Source organism: Salvelinus namaycush, chromosome 27, assembly GCF_016432855.1.
Source record: "Salvelinus namaycush isolate Seneca chromosome 27, SaNama_1.0, whole genome shotgun sequence".
In the NCBI taxonomy this organism is placed as follows: domain Eukaryota; kingdom Metazoa; phylum Chordata; class Actinopteri; order Salmoniformes; family Salmonidae; genus Salvelinus; species Salvelinus namaycush.
Window position 1 is genome coordinate 15,776,085 of NC_052333.1, and position 21,710 is coordinate 15,797,794.

Sequence of the window (21,710 nt, forward strand, 5' to 3'; positions counted from 1 at the left end):
ACACACACACACACACACACACACACACACACACACACTGTCCCTATCAGTCCATCCATGGTGATAACCCCTCCTCCATGTTTGAGGGTGTGACTGTCGTACACTAGGCCGAGGCAGAGGGACTGGGGTGCTTGTGTAGGCTGGAGTCACTCCTAGAATAATACACACAGTGCAATTACTGCTGCCTATTAGGCCGCGCAAGATGTCACAGTGCTAAGAAAGTAGACCACAGTAAAGTAATAGTCGCAGTGTAAGTGCTCCCTCTAGTGAAGCTTTGGGAACAAGTGCCGAGAACCCAGTTTAATGCTTTTGTTTGAGATATTCAACTCCCTCTTACATCCACATTCAACCGTTTGACGTAGCAATTATAATAATCGTTGCTGTACACTCCTCATCCAAAGCCATCACGTCTCATTCGATTAAATACATTAGGCATACTATGCATGTACATATGATGCGATAAAATCAGGTATTAAATTATATGGAATTCCCTCGAATGTGTGTTTTTGTGTAAACGAGACGATACGAAAGGGATTAAGGAGTAGTATATCTGTGATCAACACTGGTAACAGATTCGGGGGTCCCTGTATACCAATGTTTTCGGATCCAAAACCGGACCGCGCACGTTTGACATGTTCAGCGACATACCTCACCGTTAACGGACCTGCGGATATTTGATGTTACGTGCCTGAACATCTCTGATGCGAAGAGAACTCGCAATCAAAACAAGTCCGCCACGCGTGCTTTTCCCGCAGAAATGACGTCATCACCACGGCCCTCCCCTTCCCATGTCCACGGTCGGCAACGACTACTAGAATAACAGAATAAACAGTTAAATGACGGGTTGTTCTTCCATCTATAAACTGATAAAATATATTTGATAATTTCTTCCACATTTTTGACGTTTCAAACCGCTCGAGCAAGAAGGAGGGATATTGAGGCCAGCTGATTTGGTCTGGGAGCCGCCGTCTGAGAGGCGGAAGTGAGGTCACCAGGAGCTCGTCCATGTTATTATTGTTATTTTGGTCGCTGGCAGTGTGATGAGACGGACTGGAGAGCCGTTGGGCTCCAAGACTAGGCTACTGCTCTTCCAGGCCGCCCCGGACTAAACCTCACAGCCACCCCCGAGAAAGGAGCACTGTCGCCAACAGGGGAGAGCGCCCAGCCCAGCCTCTTCGACCGACACAGGCGACAAAAACAATACAGTATTCGGCAAACCCAACGCTAGCCCCAGACTTGTTACCGCGACGTGCCTCCGCAGATATGAACGGCATCACCAAGGGCAGATTCGAGGTAAGAGCTGCGGAAACGGGCCGGAGAGTGTGTATGTAAACGGATATGAACGGTAGTAGGTTTTCCGTAGGGTGACACCGTGTGTGTGTGTGTGTGTGTGTGTGTGTGTGTGTGTGTGTGCGCGCGCGCGCGCGCGCGTGTTTCGGACCGTGCACTGTTCTAATTTTATATGCTGGAGGGAGCTGGGGCTTTGTTGATCAAGGGTAATCCGAAATCCTGTTATTGTCCAGACAGACGCCCCAGCTGACAGCGGCAACACCGAGCTCAGTCTGCGGGACAGGCTGGGGTGAAAGGCAGGGTTGGGTATTAGAAGACTAGTTGGGGCTGGCTGGGGCTTTTCTAAGGACAAGACTGGGGTAGCTGTAATCACAAGCCAATCATTGTTTACTCAGCTACAGTCATTATAGTTCTCTGGGAGTGATTTGGAGTCAGAACTACAATGTATGTGTAAGCAAACAATATGGTGTATAGGCGTATAGGTGGTGGGCCGGAGAGAGATGGGAACTAGATTGGACTGGTGCCGAGGTATAGGGCAGGAACTGGGACCAGGACTGGACCTTGACAGAAGGCTGGGGATTGGTTTGGGCTATAGGGCTGTGGATTGGTTTGGGCTATAGGGCTGTGGATTGGTTTGGGCTATAGGGCTGGGGATTGGTTTGGACTATAGGGCTGGGGATTGGTTTGGACTATAGGGCTGGGGATTGGTTTGGACTATAGGGCTGGGGATTGGTTTGGACTATAGGGCTGGGGATTGGTTTGGACTATAGGGCTGGGGATTGGTTTGGACTATAGGGCTGGGGATTGGTTTGGACTATAGGGCTGGGGATTGGTTTGGACTATAGGGCTGGGGATTGGTTTGGACTATAGGGCTGGGGATTGGTTTGGGCAATAGGGCTGGGGATTGGTTTGGGCAATAGGGCTGTGGCTGAGATGATTTAGCCAGATAGAGAAGCGCCTAGGGTCTCCCACCTCTCTGTCGGTAACAGACTCCTTGGGTTGGTCAAGCTATAGAACGGTCACGACAACATACATGTTATGTAGGCAGTGGCACCAGGCTCCAATTTCCTCCCACTGGGAACCAACCAGCCTGGTTGAGTTCAGACAGGAGGGTGCAGAACATTTTGCAGACAGAAATGTCATGATTAAAGCTAACATAATTCCCCACTTAACAAAGGTAGGCTATGTCTGTTCTACATAATATATTTCTATGTGAAGGGATTGTGCCTTACTGAACACAGTAGGTAGGGTAGCATGTGGTCTGTAATGGTTATCTTGCTGTGTTGACATTTCCTCAGTATGTCATGAACCAGCTCCTGTCTGATGGGTTAGCTTCCCCAGGCCTGTATGTGTGTGTCACTGTGTATAAATACCACAGATTCCTCATTAAACATCTGGGGTTGATGTGACAGCACTTGACCTTGTATAGGAGGCTCTTTTCTGCATAATAATATTGATGTGAGTGAGGGAGTGAGTGTGTGAGAGTGAGAGTGTGTGTGCAGAGAGGGTGGCAGTGTGTGTTTCCATCAGTGGATTTCTCAATTGTGCTGCACACTAACCATAACCATCTTAGAACCAGGCTGGAAACCATGCCTACATGGTTGAGTGTGAGGAGCTGCAGTTTTGGGAAAAATATTACCCACGGACCCAGCAGCATTCCCCGTTCTTGCTGGACATTCCCGACCGGCATGTAGCCAGAGGTCTGGGAGTGCCTGGAGACTGATCTGGGAGAGGAACTCCCCAGGTTGGAATGCTGCTCTGCCGGCTGTAGGAAGCATAGAGCTGGGGAACACTGGAACATTGAGATTCAAAAAATGTCATGAAAGGAAAAAAGAGACTTGAATTCTAAAGGGGCCCAACAAGTACAAATAAGCATTAGGCTCAAGGTTCCTCTGAGTCTAGGTTACTCCCTCTCCATAGCTAAAATGTTTTTTGTGTGTGTGTTTTGTAGGTTTTTGAGGTTGGTTTTGGTTCGATTATTTAAAAAATAATCACTGATTTCGGTTTTTCGCAAAATAAAATTGACATTAAATGCACTATGCATTGTTGGTTGAATGCTGTAACAGCACAGAATAAAATAATGAATAAAAGTCCCATGGTGGTAGTGACTGTCCATTACTGCTTATCACTTTATTAACCATCATTTATTCACTTAAATCACATTTGTTTTGATGGCTTTATTATTTCATTCCAAGTCATCATCTCATCTCTATAGAGCTGCTACCTGTGCTGTCTGACAACATCACTATTTTAGTAGTTCTTCAATGTACATAAGGCATACTTTTATGACTGCTGAATACCAACTATCAATCACTTAGATCATATTTTCAGGTAGAGATACCTCGTGAAGCAACGGCTTTCTATCCCTCTTGCGCGTTCTCTCTTTCGAGGGCTCTGCATCTGCTCTACATAGACCGGACAAGTAAGCGGGCAAATATGGTCATTGTAGTTAATTACCACATTTTCAGAGCTAAACTATGTAGAATATTGGCCTGTTGGAAACTACAACTCCCTACTCCATCACACAGTACGGGCTTGATCTGATTTATCTCTACAGAAACTGAGCATTGAGCTCACAGAAAAAAAAAATACAAAATGGAATTCAAATAATTGAACCGCTGTCAGTCAATTTATTTAAAAAAGGTAAAATAACCTACATTTCCTTTAATCGCTCATCACTAGTGTTGTGTGTGTGCAGGCCTGTGTGTGTATTCTATCTGGTGCTTGTTACCATGGCGACAGTGGTTCTGATGTGGATGTCTCTCTCCTCTTCAGGTGTTCTCCAACAGTGATGAAGCTCCCATTAACAAGAAGCTTCCCAAGGAGCTTCTGCTCAGGTGAGACACACACAACCACACACCTGAGTGCTCTCCCCAGGGCTTAAAGTGAGGGTCATTTATTAAACAAGGATATTGTCTGGAGTCCCTTAGCAGACTGTTAACCGTGTGTGTGTGTGTGTGTGTGTGTGTGTGTCGCCTTGGAAATGTATGTCTGCTAGTTATGCGACCTACAAAGCATCATAACGTCCTACAGCGGCTGTGTGTAATCCTACTAATCTAACTGAGATCAATGTCTAACATACACATTTAATCATATCCTGCTAATATAACTTGTGTGTGTACAGTATGTGCTATAAATAGCCTCTGTGTTGGTGGGGAATTCCGCAGTGCTCAGCTCCAGCTGTGTGAACTTCAGACAGACAGAACCCACCTACATAAACCATTATATCAGTGTGTGTGTGATTAAAGTAGACAGCCAATCAATGGCCTCCGCCGCGTTCATTAGCCAGTCATCAGAGAGACCATCGATCAGCGCTTGTCTGATTGGTCAGGTGCTCCATTAGCCACTGGGTGGGAGTGTGTGTACATGAGCTTGCATCAGTTAATTTCTGGACTCCTGACACATACATGTCAGACATACATGCCCCAACATGCCCTCGCTGACCACACAAACACACACCGCCTTTGTCTCTGTCCATGAGAGGGAACAATGGACAGTGCTAGTTTCCCGAGGGTGGGAGTGTGTGGGGTTAAAGGGAAACTACTGATATGAATAGGAGGAACTGTGTCTGTGTGTTTGACCTGACCCACTGGCTTACCCCTGTTGGCTAATAGCTTCAAGCTAATTCAATTGGCCTATTCCTCTGTAAGGCTACATGCTATTGCTAAATTCACTGGCCAGTCTCTCTGGAAGGCTACATGCTATTGCTAAATTCACTGGCCAGTTTCTCTGGAAGGCTACATGCTATTGCTAAATTCATGACCAGTCTCTCTGTAAGGCTACATGCTATTGATAAATTTACAACCAGTCCCTCTGCAAGGCTACATGCTAACCCCACTGTCCTGTCCCTAAGTACAACTAAAAAAAATGCTCTCTCTCTCTCTCTGTCTCTGTAGAATCTTCTCCTATCTTGATGTGATCACATTGTGCAGGTGTGCCCAGGTGTCCAAGGTAAGGCCCACCCCTACAGACATTGCAGTTGGTGGTTTTAGACTGACTGGTATCATGACTACTTAATGTAATTTGCAGATCATTCAGTCGTCAACGTTCCACAACATGCCCATTAGGGTTGGGTGATGTGCTTGACGTGGGCCGGACCTATCCAGAGCGCCATACCGGCACTTCTAATTTAGGGGGAATTGCGTACCGGCTCCTGTAGCCTATCGCCTGCCCAGATTCACACACAGAGACAAACAAAGGTTGATCAAAGCGGAATGAAGGCAGGATCTGCAATGGAGAGAGGGCATGCATTTCCTGATTCCGCTTTGTTCACGTTTATTTGTCTCTAGTCTGTGAAGCTGTGCGTGCCAGTAGGCTGTTTGAGGTTGAACATCAGTCAGCCTGAATGCGCATGGTGCGCTGTTCCAAATTGTCAAATGAGGGTTTGTAAGGTCATGGAAATTAGTTTTATCATTTTTGTTAATGTAATTCATAATGGCACACTTATGATCACAAATATGATCAATCACTTAAATCCACATATCAGCCATTATCGGAATGACCCTTCAGTGCCTGTCTGTTTGTGCCGCGTGTGTGCCAATGCAAGTGGGCGGTTGTCAGAGGAGAGAGAACGCGACATTTCAGCAGGTATAAAATGACAAACAGACTAACTAGATAACTGCTACACGTTGTTTTGAATTGGCTATCTCGCTAATTCACTATAGCTAAGCATTAATGTCTTTGCTGCCTTTCCACGGGCACTGCACGGTTGTAAAGCGGGGATTTCACTCTATTAAACAGTAGCCATATAATTGGAACAACATTAAAAAATATTATAAGAAAAGCCTAATTGACAAATAACTTGCTGTGCATAGATCTCTCCTGAAACATAAATATTTGAGCCTTTATATATAAACATGTCTAGTTAGATGCATTGCTTTGAAGTAGCCTACCTTATCCATTTGATCCCTGATTCTTTGAATGAGGGAATCATTTTATCAAGACATGCTATAATTATAGTCATGAAAATTTTGTGAAATATATGAACCTTTAACAGTGAATAATCAGAGGTCTATATAGCATAATGTCGTATGTGAATTTCGGTAAAAATAGTCTAATGGACCGATTTATCCCAAGTCAAGCATTGGCCATGTCTGGAATGGCACATCGTTCCGTCGACGGGTCCAAACATCGTTGATATATGATTTGATCAGCCCCGGGGCTGGGGAGGAGCGCGCGTTGTGGCGTTGCCTAGAGCCGCAGTAAACAATCTGTCACGCAGATTCTGTGTTATGCACTAACCACCCGATTAGAGTCTAATCATTAGACTACAATGTGAAAATCATCTTACCAATATTGTATTTTCTTGTGTCAAATTAAATACATATAAACCAATCATTTGGTTAAATGTGGTACCCGATACCTTTGAATGGTGATTTGGAACCACATGTCGTAGGTCTAATGTGTTTTATTTGATTTTGTTTAACCTTTATTTAACTAGGCAAGTCAGGTAAGAACATTCATATTTACAATGGCGGATACTAGACCCTTTCAATGGTGATTTAGGACAATTTCAACAGAGACCGAGTGCACGTGTTCACCATAGAAGACATCACTGGGCAGTTTTCTTGGGAGTGCGAAGCAAACAGTCACACTCGGCGCGCAACAGCCGCCCAGCGCAGAGCTCACATCCTACTTACTTGAAGATGTCTTCTCTTCAGAGGAGATGATGAACCACTGGCATGGTGAAGAGGGTATAAGGGGCGCTTTGCTCTCTTGGACAACGACGCCCGAAAATACCTCTGCCCACTGTGCGTTCCGTCTGAACGTGCTTTCAGTGAAGCAGGCAATAGGCCATTGTTACCCACAGTCTATTAAAGCCAGAAAAGGTGAACATGCCTGTGTTCAGAAACCTTTATGTAAGGTGTGATGAAAAGAAAAAAAAACCGAATGGTTCCTCATTGAACTTTGTATTTTTTACATTTTCAAAACCAATTCACAGATGCATCTTATTAGAAAGAACTGTATCCTGGGCCTAGTCTAAAAATATTATGTTAATTGTGCCGGTGTGTCTTTGAATACTACTTTTTTGCACTGTAATTTATTTGGTTAATTTCGTACATTTTGTTTACTTTATTTATTTTGTAATTTGTAGCCTATCCAAATGTGGGTTATTCTTTTTATAGGTGTATTTTTTTTGCATGCTTATTCGATAGGCAAAAATGCATAAGTTCAAAATGTGTTCGTTTTTATATAAGGTTTATTCGTTATTCAGGTGTTATAAACAAATGTTTTATTTGATTGTTGTTGGCTGTGAAATAAATGCACTATTCGTAATAACTATTCAAAATAAAGTTGATTGTGAGACTACCCTGACACTTCATGCATTTATTTTGTTGTTCCGGCTTTTTAAAGCGCTGCTGTGTGAGCTTATGTAGGCTAATGCCCGTTGCGCAATTGAAGGATATGAATAAACACTTCGACAATAATCTAAATGTTAGTTTCAGTGCTTGACTTGGGCAGGAGTTCACCAGAGCTGAGTACCGGCACCTCAAATGTTCTACTGCTTGACCTCCTCTTATAGAATATTAGCTCAAAAGTATTGTGGAGCTCCTGCACCTAAATATAAACAGTACCAGCACCAATTTCAGTCTATGTCAAGCACTGGTTAGTTTCTAAGTTTAACTTGTACAATTGACGTTTACTGCAACTTTTATTGCCCGTAGTAGTCTAGTATAAGCCTATATTTTGGGCTGTTTGGTTTGCAAGGATGGATTTTCCAGGAGCACACAATAGGAAAAAAAACTAAAGCTTTGGTCAGGTGGAGGCCAGAAACTTATGGTTCGTTTAAACTTCCCATTCGATTATTCTCTCTTATTGTTTCTCTCTCTCTCTCATTATGACCTTAAAATGTTTTTATTTAGGCCATTCAAAATAACATGACACTTTCTGTGAATGCTGTTACTGACCTCCTAAATTCATTCGATGGTTAATCATGAAAGAGTAGGCTATATGCTTAGGCCAACAAGTCACATTCAAATCTAATGGGGATAGGGAGAAAAGGGGAAATGAAGCTTTTAAAACAACAGGCCGGACACGTAGTGTCTGCTGCAAAAGGCCCATGATCATTCGATATTGGAGGAGTGAGAGAGAGCAATGTTATCTGACATTTTGTGCAGCTTTTGGCGCTCCCCGCTTTGTCTACAATCTGTTCTTGCATCATGTTAATAGTAGGCTGTCTATCTTCCTACTTACCACATATTTATTGAAATAGGCTATAATAAATAGGAATATGTAGGTCATTAGGTTATAATAAATAGGAATATGTAGGTCATTAGGCTATAATAAATAGGAATATGTAGGTCATTAGGCTATAATAAATAGGAATATGTAGGTCATTAGGCTATAATAAATAGGAATATGTAGGTCATTAGGCTATAATAAATAGGAATATGTAGGTCATTAGGCTATAATAAATAGGAATATGTAGGTCATTAGGCTATAATAAATAGGAATATGTAGGTAATTTGGCATGTCACCTGGCTGTGCGCTGCCCAACTCCGGCGGTGCCAGTCATGTAAAAAAATTAAATAACGAATACTCAAACTATTGTCTGTCACATCATAATGTTGTCTCCATCGATGTTGTCTGTCTAACTTCGTTGATCTTCAGTTATAAACTGGGTAGTTCGAGCCCTGAATGCTGATTGACTGACAGACGTGGTATATCAGACCGTATACCACGGGTATGACAAAACATTTATTTTTACTGTTCTTATTACGTTGGTAACCAGTTTATAATAGCAATAAGGCACCTCAGGGGTTTGTGATATATGGCCAATATACCCCGTTGCGTTGTGCATAAGAACAGCCCTTAGTCGTGGGTTATTGGCCATATAGCACACCCCCTCTGGCCCAACCTGTCCTACTGAACACAGCCCTGGTGTGTGTTGTAGGACTGATAACACCATCACTGTCTTCTCTGTCTCTCTCTCTTTCCTCTTTCTCGGTCTCTCTTATTTCCTGTCTCCCCCCTCTCAGGCGTGGAATGTCTTGGCCTTGGATGGTAGTAACTGGCAGAAGATTGACCTCTTCAACTTCCAGACAGACATAGAGGTGAGAGGTCAGGGTGAAGGGTGAGGGAGGTGAGCCTACATATACACATTCTGAAAGTGTATGCACCCACTCTACTGTAAGTCACTTTGGATAAAAGTGCCAGCTAAGTGGCATATATTATTATATTTAGCATTGTGTGTGTGAGTGTGAGCAGTATTATGAGGCTGCTCGCCCAGGGCTTAGTACTGTGTCAGTAGGCTTTGGTGAATGTCTGGTGACGTCACTGATCCTCTCTCTGAGTCACGTAGGTCACACCAGTCTCTCTCGATCTCTCTCTTTCTCCATCTCCCTCTCTCTCTCGATCTCCCTCTCTATCGCGCTCTCTGTCTCGATCTCCCACTCCATCTCCCTCTCTCTCTCGATCTCCCTCTCTATCGCGCTCTCTGTCTCGATCTCCCTCTCTATCGCTCTCTCTGTCTCGATCTCCCTCTCTATCGCTCTCTCTGTCTCGATCTCCCTCTCTATCGCTCTCTCTGTCTCGATCTCCCTCTCTATCACTCTCTCTGTCTCGATCTCCCTCTCTATCGCTCTCTCTGTCTCGATCTCCCTCTCTATCGCTCGCTCTGTCTCGATCTCCCTCTCTATCGCTCTCTCTGTCTCGATCTCCCTCTCTATCGCTCTCTCTGTCTCGATCTCTCTCTGTCTTGATCTCCCTCTCTCTCTGTCTCGATCTCCCACTCTATCCATCTCTCTGTCTCGATCTCCCACTCTATCCATCTCTCTGTCTCGATCTCCCACTCTATCCATCTCTCTCTCTTTCTCTGTCTCCATCTCCCTCTCTATTGCTCTCTCTGTCTCGATCTCCCACTCTATCCATCTCTCTTTCACTCTGTCTCTATCTCTCTTGTAATGTGTGTGTGTGTGTGTGTGTGTATGTGTAAGCTGAATTGTACAAATAAAGAATGGTAAAAAATTCTCCCCACTCTTCCCAGTAGCGGTGCATGGGTAAAATCACAGGGGAAGCCAAGCCAGGGGAAAAAAGCCATATTACATCCTATGTGTTGTGATAATTGCATTGTTTGCTCTATATTATAGAGCAAACAATGCAATTATCACAACACATAGGATGTAATATGTAATATGTTTGACAAACACTGTTTGCGACAGACAAAATGACATACGAATCAATAGGTTATAGAGTCTATAACCTATTGATTCGTATGTCATTTTGTCTGTCGCAAACAGTTACATGACCTACATACAGCATGGTCAAGCAAGTGAATGTTTCCGACATTTTCAAACTTCTAAACAACCATTGATTTAGAACCACGGAGAGTTACCGCAAGTCACAAAGAAAACAGGAGCTGCCTCCACTAATCCAGCACCATTTCAACTTCAACATCATCATATCACCTCTGCTTAGTCTAATACAGTGACAACTAAAAGATACCAAAAACGATTTAGTCCAACCAATGTAAGCTAAATATGATGTGGCTGTCCATGTTACTGGGGGGTGTGTGTGGAAAAACATGTTGACTTACCTTACTTGTATAGAAACACCAATGACATCCTCCTCTCTTTCATGTTGCCGAAACGGTCTATGACTGTCATACAGTACACTCTTTTAGTTTTTGTTGTCGTAGGCTACCTGGCTAAAATGCTTGCTTGCTAGCCTAACTTCCTTTCATGGGCAACGATGCGCCAGGCTAGCTAGTTAACATTAGCCTTCTACATCTAGCTACATATTGCACTTCCATCCTCTCAGGCCAGGGGCACAATGTATGAATTTATGGTTAGATCATAATTAAGTTAAACCACAAGTCCAAATCCCTATCTCCATCCATGGCTAGTTTAGGAAAGGCCACCTTAGGAAAATCTATTTTTTTCTCTAAATGACGTTCTGCTTTTGATGTGATGTGAATGGTGTGAAGCCAAATCCAAACTGGCTTCCCTTGACACTTTTTTTGGTGCACCAGGACCATTCAAAGTTGAGCTCACTCAGTTTAGCTCAACTTTGATTGACTATTATTATAATATTTTTTTTTATCAAGGGAGGCCAAATGCTCACTGACTTCGCAATGCTACGGGTGGCAACAATGTCATACTCTATTTGACCTGACAGCATCAGATAGATGGCTACACATACTGAGAAAGAGGGGCGATGTTTAAAAATACAAATAAATGAAATATAGGACAAAACAAACTTTTTGGGTTACTACATGATTCCATATGTGTTATTTCATAGTTTTGATGTCTTCACTATTATTCTACAATGTAGAAAATAGTAAAAAATAAAGAAAAACCCTTGAATGAGTAGGTATGTCATAACTTTTGACTGGTACATATATACATTTAATTTAATTTAATGGTCCGTTTCCTTGGCATCCATGAGTACACGCCACTGACTCCTCCTCCTCTCTCTCTCCAGGGTAGAGTAGTGGAGAACATCTCCAAGCGATGTGGAGGCTTCCTGAGGCAGCTGAGCTTGAGGGGTTGTCTCAGTGTGGGGGACGCATCCATGAAGTGAGTCCTTCTCCATAGGGCCTCTTACACTCTTAGTACAACCAATGTTGCTTTCCGTTCACATTTTCATCTTGGAATGTTATTTATCTCCCCGATTCAGTTACTTCTCCGTGACTCTATGATTTGATTGTCTATGATGACTGTGGTATTTGTCACTTGTCAGGACGTTTTCTCAGAACTGCCGTAACATTGAGGTGTTGAACCTGAACGGCTGCACTAAGATCACAGACAGCACCTGTCTCAGCCTCTCCAAGTTCTGCTGCAAACTCAAACAGCTGGACCTCACCTCCTGTGTGTCTGTTACCAACCACTCCCTCAAAGCGCTCAGGTAAGTGTCTGAAATGGCTCCCTATTCCCTATATAGTGCACTACTTCTGGCCAAGTGTTGCAGTTTATTTTACGGTACAGAAATGACAAAGTATTTACTGTAAGGGTAAAATGGTAATTGCATAATAATCACCAATAAATTACATGTTTGTTTCTTTGGAATTCATCACTACAAGCATCATTTAGTACCAGGTAACACAAATTACCCATTGTCACCATATAATTTTCTAGTGAGTCCCAGGGGCGCAGCCATGGTGGGCCTGGGAAGGCATTGGCCCACCCACTTGGGAGCCAGGCCCACCTACCGGGCAGCCAGGCAGAGCCAATCAGAATGAGTTTTTCCCACAAAAGGGCTTTATTACAGACAGAAATACTCCCAGTCCGAGTGGCTGTCCGAGTGGCTGGTCTCAGACGATCCCGCAGGTGAAGAAGCCGGATGTGGAGGTCCTGGGCTGGTGTGGTTACACGTGGTCTGAGGTTGTGAGGCCGGTTGGACGTATTGTCAAATTCTCTAAAAGGACATTGGAGGCGGGTTATGGTAGAGAAATGAACATTAAATTCTCTTGCAACAGCTCTGGTGGACATTCCTGCAGTCAGCATGCCAATTGCACTCTCCCTCAAAACTTGAGACATCTGTGGCATTGTGTTGTGTGACAAAACTGCACATTTTAGAGTGGCCTTTTATTGTCCCCAGCACAAGGTGCACCTGTGTAATGATCATGTTATGATCAACTTCTTCATGTGCCACACTTGTCAGGTGGATAGATTATCTTTGGAAAGGAGAAATGCTCACTATCAGGGTTGTAAACAAATTTGTGCACAAAATTGGAGAGAAATAAGCATTTTGTGCATATGGAAAATGTCTGGGATCTTTTGTTTCAGCTCATGAAACATGGGACCAACACTTTACATGTTGCGTTTATATTTTTGTTCAGTATAGTTAGAAAACAGGGTGTGAATCAGTGAAGGTTGCTGAGGGGAGGACGGCTCATAGTATTGGCTGGAATGGAGTCAATGGAATGGTATCAACCACATGGAAACCACGTTTGCTACCATTCCATTGACTCCATTGCAGCCATTTATAATGAGCCGTCCTCCCCTCAGCAGCCTCCACTGGTGAATATGTGTGTCTCCCTTTAGTGATGGCTGTCGTATGTTGGAGATGTTGAACCTGTCGTGGTGTGACCAGATCACCAGAGATGGCATCGAGGCTCTGGCCCGGGGCTGTAACAACCTACGAGCCCTGTTCCTACGCGGCTGCACACAGGTACACACACACACACATACAGTACACGCGCTTTGTATTGATTACAGTGGTAATTTTAGCATGTCAATCTTGGTGGGGCAACAAAACAAAAAGAGGTAGGATGCATGCCAGCGAAGCCACTACATATAAAAACATAGCTGATATGGCAGACTTGCTTAAACTAATGTGGTTTCTACTGATAATTGAGATGTACAAACTATGGCATAAGGGGACAACAAGCGGATAAGAGGCAATCCGTAATTTCGATTAAGACATTAATGAGAGAGCTAGGACGGACATAGTAAATATAACTATTTGTTCAGCACTTTTGAAATGTACAGCGACAGAATTCAGAACATGGGCCGTTCTTACAGTCAGAAACATATAAACAGACAATATTCAATGATTGCGTTTCTCTAAAACAGGTTATAGGCTATTTGTGCATCACCAAGTTAGAACAGTAGGTGAAATTAAGAGGTGAAAATAGACCAAATTATTAGGGTGAGGCCCATTGAACGCCGTTTGGGTCTTTGCGTGTCAAAAAAGATACATGTCATATAACACTATTTGACGCATTAAATAAGCTTTTAATTTGACACGTCAAATAACACAATTATATTATAGAATGTTGTGTGTGCTGAATTTGCACATGCAAGCCAAGCACCACAACTACTATCAGTAACACTGTCAAAGCTGTAGAAAACAGTAGCCAAACAAGCAGACACCGGGCCACGAACAATATGTTTACAATGCCACGTTGGTGAAAATAGACCACATTATTAGGGTGAGGCACATGGGCTACTAACGGCTTACTACACAACATACACTTAGTATTACTTTCTCAGCTATAGTATATACTCCCTTGCATATTACATAATTTATGCAGCAGCATACAAGAGTCTTTTTGGACCTATCTTGTGAAGTTGGCGCAGTGGTCCTTTGTTGACAAATTTTGTCATCAAAGTCTGGCATTCTCTGGATTTATGGTGGGAACTCAGGAAAAAAACATCCCCTCCATTGAATTGCAGGCTTACGTTAGTGCTTTCTTTGTAATGCCTGCAGTTAGCCACTGATTCCTTCCAAACTACTCATTGCTGAATTTGCGATTCCCAACTTGTTGTGTAATCTTTATGTACAATGGCCGATGAGCACCGATACGTTTTATCTAGAATTTCTCTTCATTATTTCTCTTCATATGACAAGGATTAAAAAGGATTTGCCAGTAGATTGTCAACTTGATGACAACTGATGATGACTGCTAGCTAGGACTTTGAAAGTAAGATGTTGACATGTCCAATCGAAGCTACTTTGATGTCATTCTATCTGTGGTCAATGATCTTGAGCCTTCTTGGATGGGCACTTCTAATATAACTCTATAGCAGAACCCAAGGGGCTACAATTTTCGAGCTCTAACCTTAGAATTGGGGATGACGTACTGTCCCATGAGTGACAAAAAACTGAGCCAATCATGACAGAAAACTGAGCCAATCAGGCGCAACGCTCTGTATTTTCTGCTGGCTAGCCCCCCCACCACAGAAAGCACTGAGCTAGGCTGAAACACCTGCATTTTGGAGCTGCTTTAATCAAGAAAGCATAAAAGAGACCATGTTTGTATGCAGCTTTCTTAACTCAATTACTTAAAAAAATATATATAAAATTGACATTGTTTGCAAACTGATATGTAACATGTATTAATGCCAAAATAACAAGCAAAACAGGCAATGCCCCACAAAAAAATAAATATATATATATAATATATATACACACAGTTGAAGTCAGAAGTTTACATACACCTTTGCCAAATACATTTAAACTCAGTTTTTCACAATTCCTGACATTTAATCCAAGTAAAAATTCCCTGTTTTAGGTCAGTTAGGATCACCACTTTATATAAAGAATGTGAAGTGTCAGAATAATATTAGAGAGAATGATTTATTTCAGCTTTTATTTCTTTCATCACATTCCCAGTGGGTCAGAATTTTACACACACTCAATTAGTATTTGGTAGCATTGCCTTTAAATTGTTTAACTTGGGTCAAACATTTCGGGTAGCCTTCCACAAGCTCCCCACAATAAGTTGGGTGAATTTTGGCCCATTCCTCCTGACAGAGCTGGTGTAACTGAGTCAGGTTTGTAGGCCTCCTTGCTCGCACACACTTTTTCAGTTCTGCCCACAAATCTTCTATAGGATTGAGGTCAGGGCTTTGTGATGGCCACTCCAATACCTTGACTTTGTTGTCCTTAAGCCATTTCACCACAACTTTGGAAGTATGCTTGTGGTCATTGTCCATTTGGAAGACCCATTTGTAACCAAGCATAAACTTCCTGACTGATGTCTTGAGATGTTGCTTCAATATGTACACATCTTCCTCATGATGCCATCTATTTTGTGAAGTGCACCAGTCCCTCCTGCAGCATAGCACCCCCACAACATGATGCTGCCACAGCTGTGCTTCACGGTTGGGATGGTGTTCTTCGGCTTGCAAACATCCCTCTTTTTCCTCCAAACAGTTTCATCAGACCAGAGGACATTTCTCCAAAAAGTATGATCATTGTCCCCATGTGCAGTTGCAAACTGTAGTCTGTCTTTTTTTTATGGCGGTTTTGGAGCAGTGGCTTCTTCCTTGCTGAGCGGCCTTTCAGGTTATGTGGTGTTTATACTTGCGTACTATTGTTTGTACAGATGAACTCGGTACCTTCAGGCATTTGGAAATTGCTCCCAAGGATGAACCAGACTTGTGGAGGTCTACAATTTGTATTCCTGAGGTCTTGGCTGATTTCTTCTGATTTTCCCATGATGTCAAGCAAAGAGGCACTGAGTTTGAAGATAGGACTTGAAATACATCCACATGTAAACCTCCAATTGACTCAAATGATGTCAAGTAGTCTATCAGAAGCTTCTAAAATCATGACATTATTTTCTGGAATTTTCCAAGCTGTTTAAAGGCACAGTCAACTTAGTGTATGTAAACTTCTGACCCACTGAAATTGTGACACAGTGAGTTATATGTGAAATAATCTGTATTTAAACATTTGTTGGAAAAATTACTTGTGTCATGCACAAAGTAGATGTCCTAACCGACTTGCCAAAACTATAGTTTGTTAACATGAAATTTGTGGAGTGGTTGATAAACGAGTTTTAATGACATCAACCTAAGTGTATGTAAACTTCCGACTTCAACTGTATATAGAATCTTATTTTTTTTTTTCTGAAGTGTGGTGCTGAAAACAGGTGGGGATGACGGGTCGCCACTGATTGATTATCAGTAGTGATTGGTTTCTTTGTGTTGTGTTCTCTACAGTTGGAGGATGGAGCACTGAAACCCCTCCAGAAACACTGTCCTGAACTAACCACTATCAACATGCAGTCCTGCTCAGTAAGACAGAGAGAAAGAGATGGAGAGAGTGTGTGTATTCATTAGTAGGGATTGAAAGACAGAAAATGTGTGTAACGTGTGTTATGTATAAGCAGGAGATTAACACCCCCTTGACTTTTTTTTTTCATTTAAAATGAATTAAATTGAGATTATAATGTCAAAGTGGAATTATGTTTTAAAAAATGATAAGATGAAATGTCTTGAGTCAAGCATTCAACCCCTTTACTATGGCAAGCCTAAATAAATTCCGGAGTAAAAATTTGCTTAACAAGTCACATAATAAGTTGCATGGACTCTGTGTGCAATAATAGTTTTAACAATTTTGAATGACTACCTCATCTCTGTACCCACCACATATCTGTAAGATCCCTCAGGCGAGCAGTAAATTTCAAACACCGATTCAACCACAAAGACCAGGGAGGTTTTCCATTGCCTCGCAAAGAAGGGCACCTATTGGTAGAAAAAAACAGACATTGAAAATCTCTTTGAGCATGATGAAGTTAATTAAACTTTGGATGGTGTATCAATATACCTAGTCACTACAAAGATACAGGCCTCTTTCCTAACTCCGTTGCCGGAGAGGAAGGAAACCGTTCAGGGATTTCACCATGAGTACAATGATGACTTTTAAACAGTTACAGAGTTTAATGGCAGTGATAGGAGAAAACGGAGGATGGATCAATAACAGTGTAGTTACTGATAGAAGGAAGCATGTACAGAATAAAAATATTCCAAAACATGCATCCTGTTTGCAATAAGGCACTAAAGAAAAACTGCAAAGAAATTAACTTTATATTCTGAATACAAAGTGTTATGTTTGGGGCAAATACAATACATCGCTGAGTACCACTCTTCATATTTTCAAGCATGGGGGTGGCTGCATCATGTTATGGGTATGCTTGTCATCTGCAAGGACTAGGGAGTTTTTTAGAATAAAAATAAACGGAATAGAGCGAAAGGACAACCTGGTTCAGTCTGCTTTCCAGCAGACACTGGGATAAAAATGACAATAACCTAAAACACAAGGCCAAATATACACTGGAGTTGTTTATCAAGATGACATTGAATGTTCCCGGACTGGCCTAGTTACAGTTTTGACTTAAATCGGCTTGAAAATCTATGGAAAGACTTGAAAATGCCTGTCTAGCAATTAAATATATTTTAGTCCCACCTTGTAACACAACAAAATGTGGAAGTCAAGGGGTGTGAATACTTTCTGAAGGCACTGTAAGTGATTGCAGAAACAGACAGAGACACAGACAGATATGCACGCGTAATGTGTGTTTGTTAACAGCAGATAACTGATGATGGCTTGGTCAGTCTGTGTCGGGGGTGCCACAAGCTGCAGGTCCTGTGTATCTCTGGCTGCAGTAACATTACAGACGCCTCTCTCACTGCTCTGGGTCTCAACTGTCCCCGACTGAAGTAAGAAATGGGAAATGTATCCCTTTCTTGTAATTGTGGATTAGGTCTACTGATAAACACCCCATACATACACTAAACCAATGCATAACCAATGCATAACCAATACATAACCAATGGTTGGGTGTGTGTGTCAGGATCTTGGAGGCTGCGCGATGTTCACAGGTTACAGACGCTGGGTTTACTGTACTGGCCAGGGTAAGTGCTTCTCTGTCTCCTTCGTCACTTTTATTCTATCTTGATCTGTGTATTTCGATCCCTGAAATGCTGACCTGATGTGTCTTTTGTTTCAACAGAATTGTCATGAGATGGAAAAAATGGATTTAGAAGAATGTATTTTGGTAAGATTTCATGGGGTTCTTTTCTCAGACTCAATCTACAGTTGCATTCAATCAGAGATTGATTGAGCCTGTCTGATTATATGTACTGTATCTGGGTTTGATTGAGTCTGTCTCCTCTCACAGGTGACTGACAACACACTAGTCCAGCTTGCTATTCACTGCCCTCGCCTGCAAGCACTGGTACTTATTGGTGTGTGTGTGTGTGTGTGTGTGTGTGTGTCTTCATTCATAACTCCCCCCTATCAAACTGTGTGTGTTTGTGTGCATGTGCGTGTGCGTGTGTGTACATTACAGTATGTAATATAGTTTCTACTGTCTATCCTCTCCACCAGTCTCTTTCCCACTGTGAGTTGATAACAGACGATGGTATCAGGGCGCTGAGCAGCAGTGTGTGTGGACAGGAGCGCCTCACAGTGGTGGAGTTGGATAACTGCCCTCTGATCACAGACGTGACTCTGGAGCACCTGAAGAACTGCCACCGTCTGGAGAGGATAGAACTCTACGACTGCCAGCAGGTCACCAGGGCCGGCATCAAACGCATACGGGTCAGTCATCACCATGACTCTCTTACTGCACTACATCTCCCAAGCTGCATCACTGTGGCTGTAATGTCAAAGCTCCTGCATGGCTCGGTGGGAGTTGTAGTTTACTGAGGCTGATGTTGCTCCTATAGAAATAATAGAATGACCTGCACACTGTTGTATTATATGCCAATATAGTTTATTGCAATGTTGCAGGCTGTCATATGAAATACATGGGAGAATATACAACCGTGTGAAATATTGTTGGATGTGTATGCTACATTGGGAATGACGTTGCTCCTCCATCTCCATACAGGCTCATCTCCCAGAGATAAAAGTCCACGCCTACTTTGCCCCGGTGACACCCCCTCCTTCGGTGCACGGCGGGGGCCAGAGGCTGTGTCGCTGCTGCATCATCCTCTGACAGTGGAGGGCCAGGGGGGGTCAGCTCTGTCTCCAGGTCCTACTGCTGTGACCCCCCCCCCCCCCCCCAACAATAACCCACCTGATCCCTGCAAGAGGATGGAACAGACCCTGAACCCCACCACAACACAACTACACCCTGAACCCCACCACAACACAACTACACCCCACCACTACACAACTACACCCTGAACCCCACCACAACTACACCACAATACCCTGAACCCCACCACTACACAACTACACCCTGAACCCCACCACAACACAACTACACCCTGAACCCCACCACAACTACACCACAATACCCTGAACCCCACCACTACACAACTACACCCTGAACCCCACCACAACACAACTACACCCTGAACCCCACCACAACACAACTACACCCCACCACTACACAACTACACCCTGAACCCCACCACAACTACACCACAATACCCTGAACCCCACCACTACACAACTACACCCTGAACCCCACCACAACATAACTACACCCCACCACTACACAACTACACCCTGAACCCCACCACAACTACACCACAATACCCTGAACCCCACCACTACACAACTACACCCTGAACCCCACCACAACACAACTACACCCTGAACCCCACCACAACTACACCACAATACCCTGAACCCCACCACAACACAACTACACCCTGAACCTCACCACAACACAACTACACCCTGAACCCCACCACAACTACACCACAATACCCTGAACCCCACCACTACACAACTACACCCTGAACCCCACTACTACACAACTACACCCTGAACCCCACCACTACACAACTACACCCGGAACCCCACTACTACACAACTACACCCTGAACCCCACCACTACACAACTACACCCTGAACCCCACCACAACACAACTACACCCCACCACTACACAACTACACCCTGAACCCCACCACAACTACACCACAATACCCTGAACCCCACCACTACACAACTACACCCTGAACCCCACCACAACACAACTACACCCTGAACCCCACCACAACTACACCACAATACCCTGAACCCCACCACTACACAACTACACCCTGAACCCCACCACAACTACACCACAATACCCTGAACCTCACCACAACACAACTACACCCTGAACCTCACCACAACACAACTACACCCTGAACCCCACCACAACTACACCACAATACCCTGAACCCCACCACAACTACACCACAATACCCTGAACCCCACCACTACACCACAACACCCTGAACCCCACCACTACACCACAATACCCTGAACCTCACCACAACACAACTACACCCTGAACCCCACCACAACTACACCACAATATCCTGAACCCCACCACAACACAACTACACCCTGAACCTCACCACAACACAACTACACCCTGAACCCCACCACAACTACACCACAATACCCTGAACCCCACCACTACACAACTACACCCTGAACCCCACTACTACACAACTACACCCTGAACCCCACCACTACACAACTACACCCTGAACCCCACTACTACACAACTACACCCTGAACCCCACCACTACACAACTACACCCTGAACCCCACTACTACACAACTACACCCTGAACCCCACTACTACACAACTACACCCTGAACCCCACCACTACACAACTACAACCGGAACCCCACCACAACACAACTACACCCTGAACCCCACCACAACTACACCCTGGACCCCACCACAACACAACTACACCCTGAACCCCACCACAACACAACTACACCCTGAACCCCACCACAACACAACTACACCCTGAACCCCACCACAACACAACTACACCACAACACCTTGGACCCCACCACAACTACACCACAACACCCTGAACCCCACCACAACTACACCACAACACCCTGGACCCCACCACTACACAACTACACCCTGAACCCCACCACTACACAACTACACCCTGAACCCCACCACAACACAACTACACCCTGGACCCCACCACTACACAACTACACCCTGAACCCCACCACTACACAACTACACCCTGGACCCCACCACTACACAACTACACCACAACACCTTGGACCCCACCACTACACAACTACACCCTGAACCCCACCACAACACAACTACACCCTGGACCCCACCACTACACAACTACACCCTGAACCCCACCACAACACAACTACACCCTGAACCCCACCACTACACAACTACACCCTGAACCCCACCACAACACAACTACACCCTGGACCCCACCACTACACAACTACACCCTGAACC

At 43.8% G+C, this 21,710-nt stretch overlaps 1 protein-coding gene across 1 annotated transcript; it reads left to right on the forward strand.

The window, feature by feature from the left end:
* Positions 1–921: 921 nt before the first annotated feature.
* fbxl2 (F-box and leucine-rich repeat protein 2) lies at positions 922–19,834 on the forward strand. The gene is made up of 14 exons (XM_038966684.1): positions 922–1,293; positions 4,066–4,127; positions 5,187–5,241; positions 9,270–9,344; positions 11,713–11,807; positions 11,971–12,135; positions 13,275–13,401; positions 16,683–16,757; positions 18,052–18,182; positions 18,317–18,377; positions 18,476–18,520; positions 18,644–18,700; positions 18,853–19,065; positions 19,358–19,834. The coding sequence occupies exons 1-14, from the start codon at positions 1,264–1,266 to the stop codon at positions 19,463–19,465; spliced, it is 1,299 nt and encodes a 432-aa protein (XP_038822612.1). The 5' UTR covers positions 922–1,263; the 3' UTR covers positions 19,466–19,834.
* The last annotated feature ends 1,876 nt before the right edge of the window (positions 19,835–21,710 follow it).

Coding starts and splice junctions, on each gene's coding strand:
- fbxl2 (XM_038966684.1), top strand. CDS start 1,264: ATGAACGGCATCACCAAGGGCAGATTCGAG. Junction 4,128..5,186: donor CCCAAGGAGCTTCTGCTCAG/GTGAGACACACA, acceptor CTGTCTCTGTAG/AATCTTCTCCTATCTTGATG. Junction 13,402..16,682: donor TCCTACGCGGCTGCACACAG/GTACACACACAC, acceptor TGTTCTCTACAG/TTGGAGGATGGAGCACTGAA.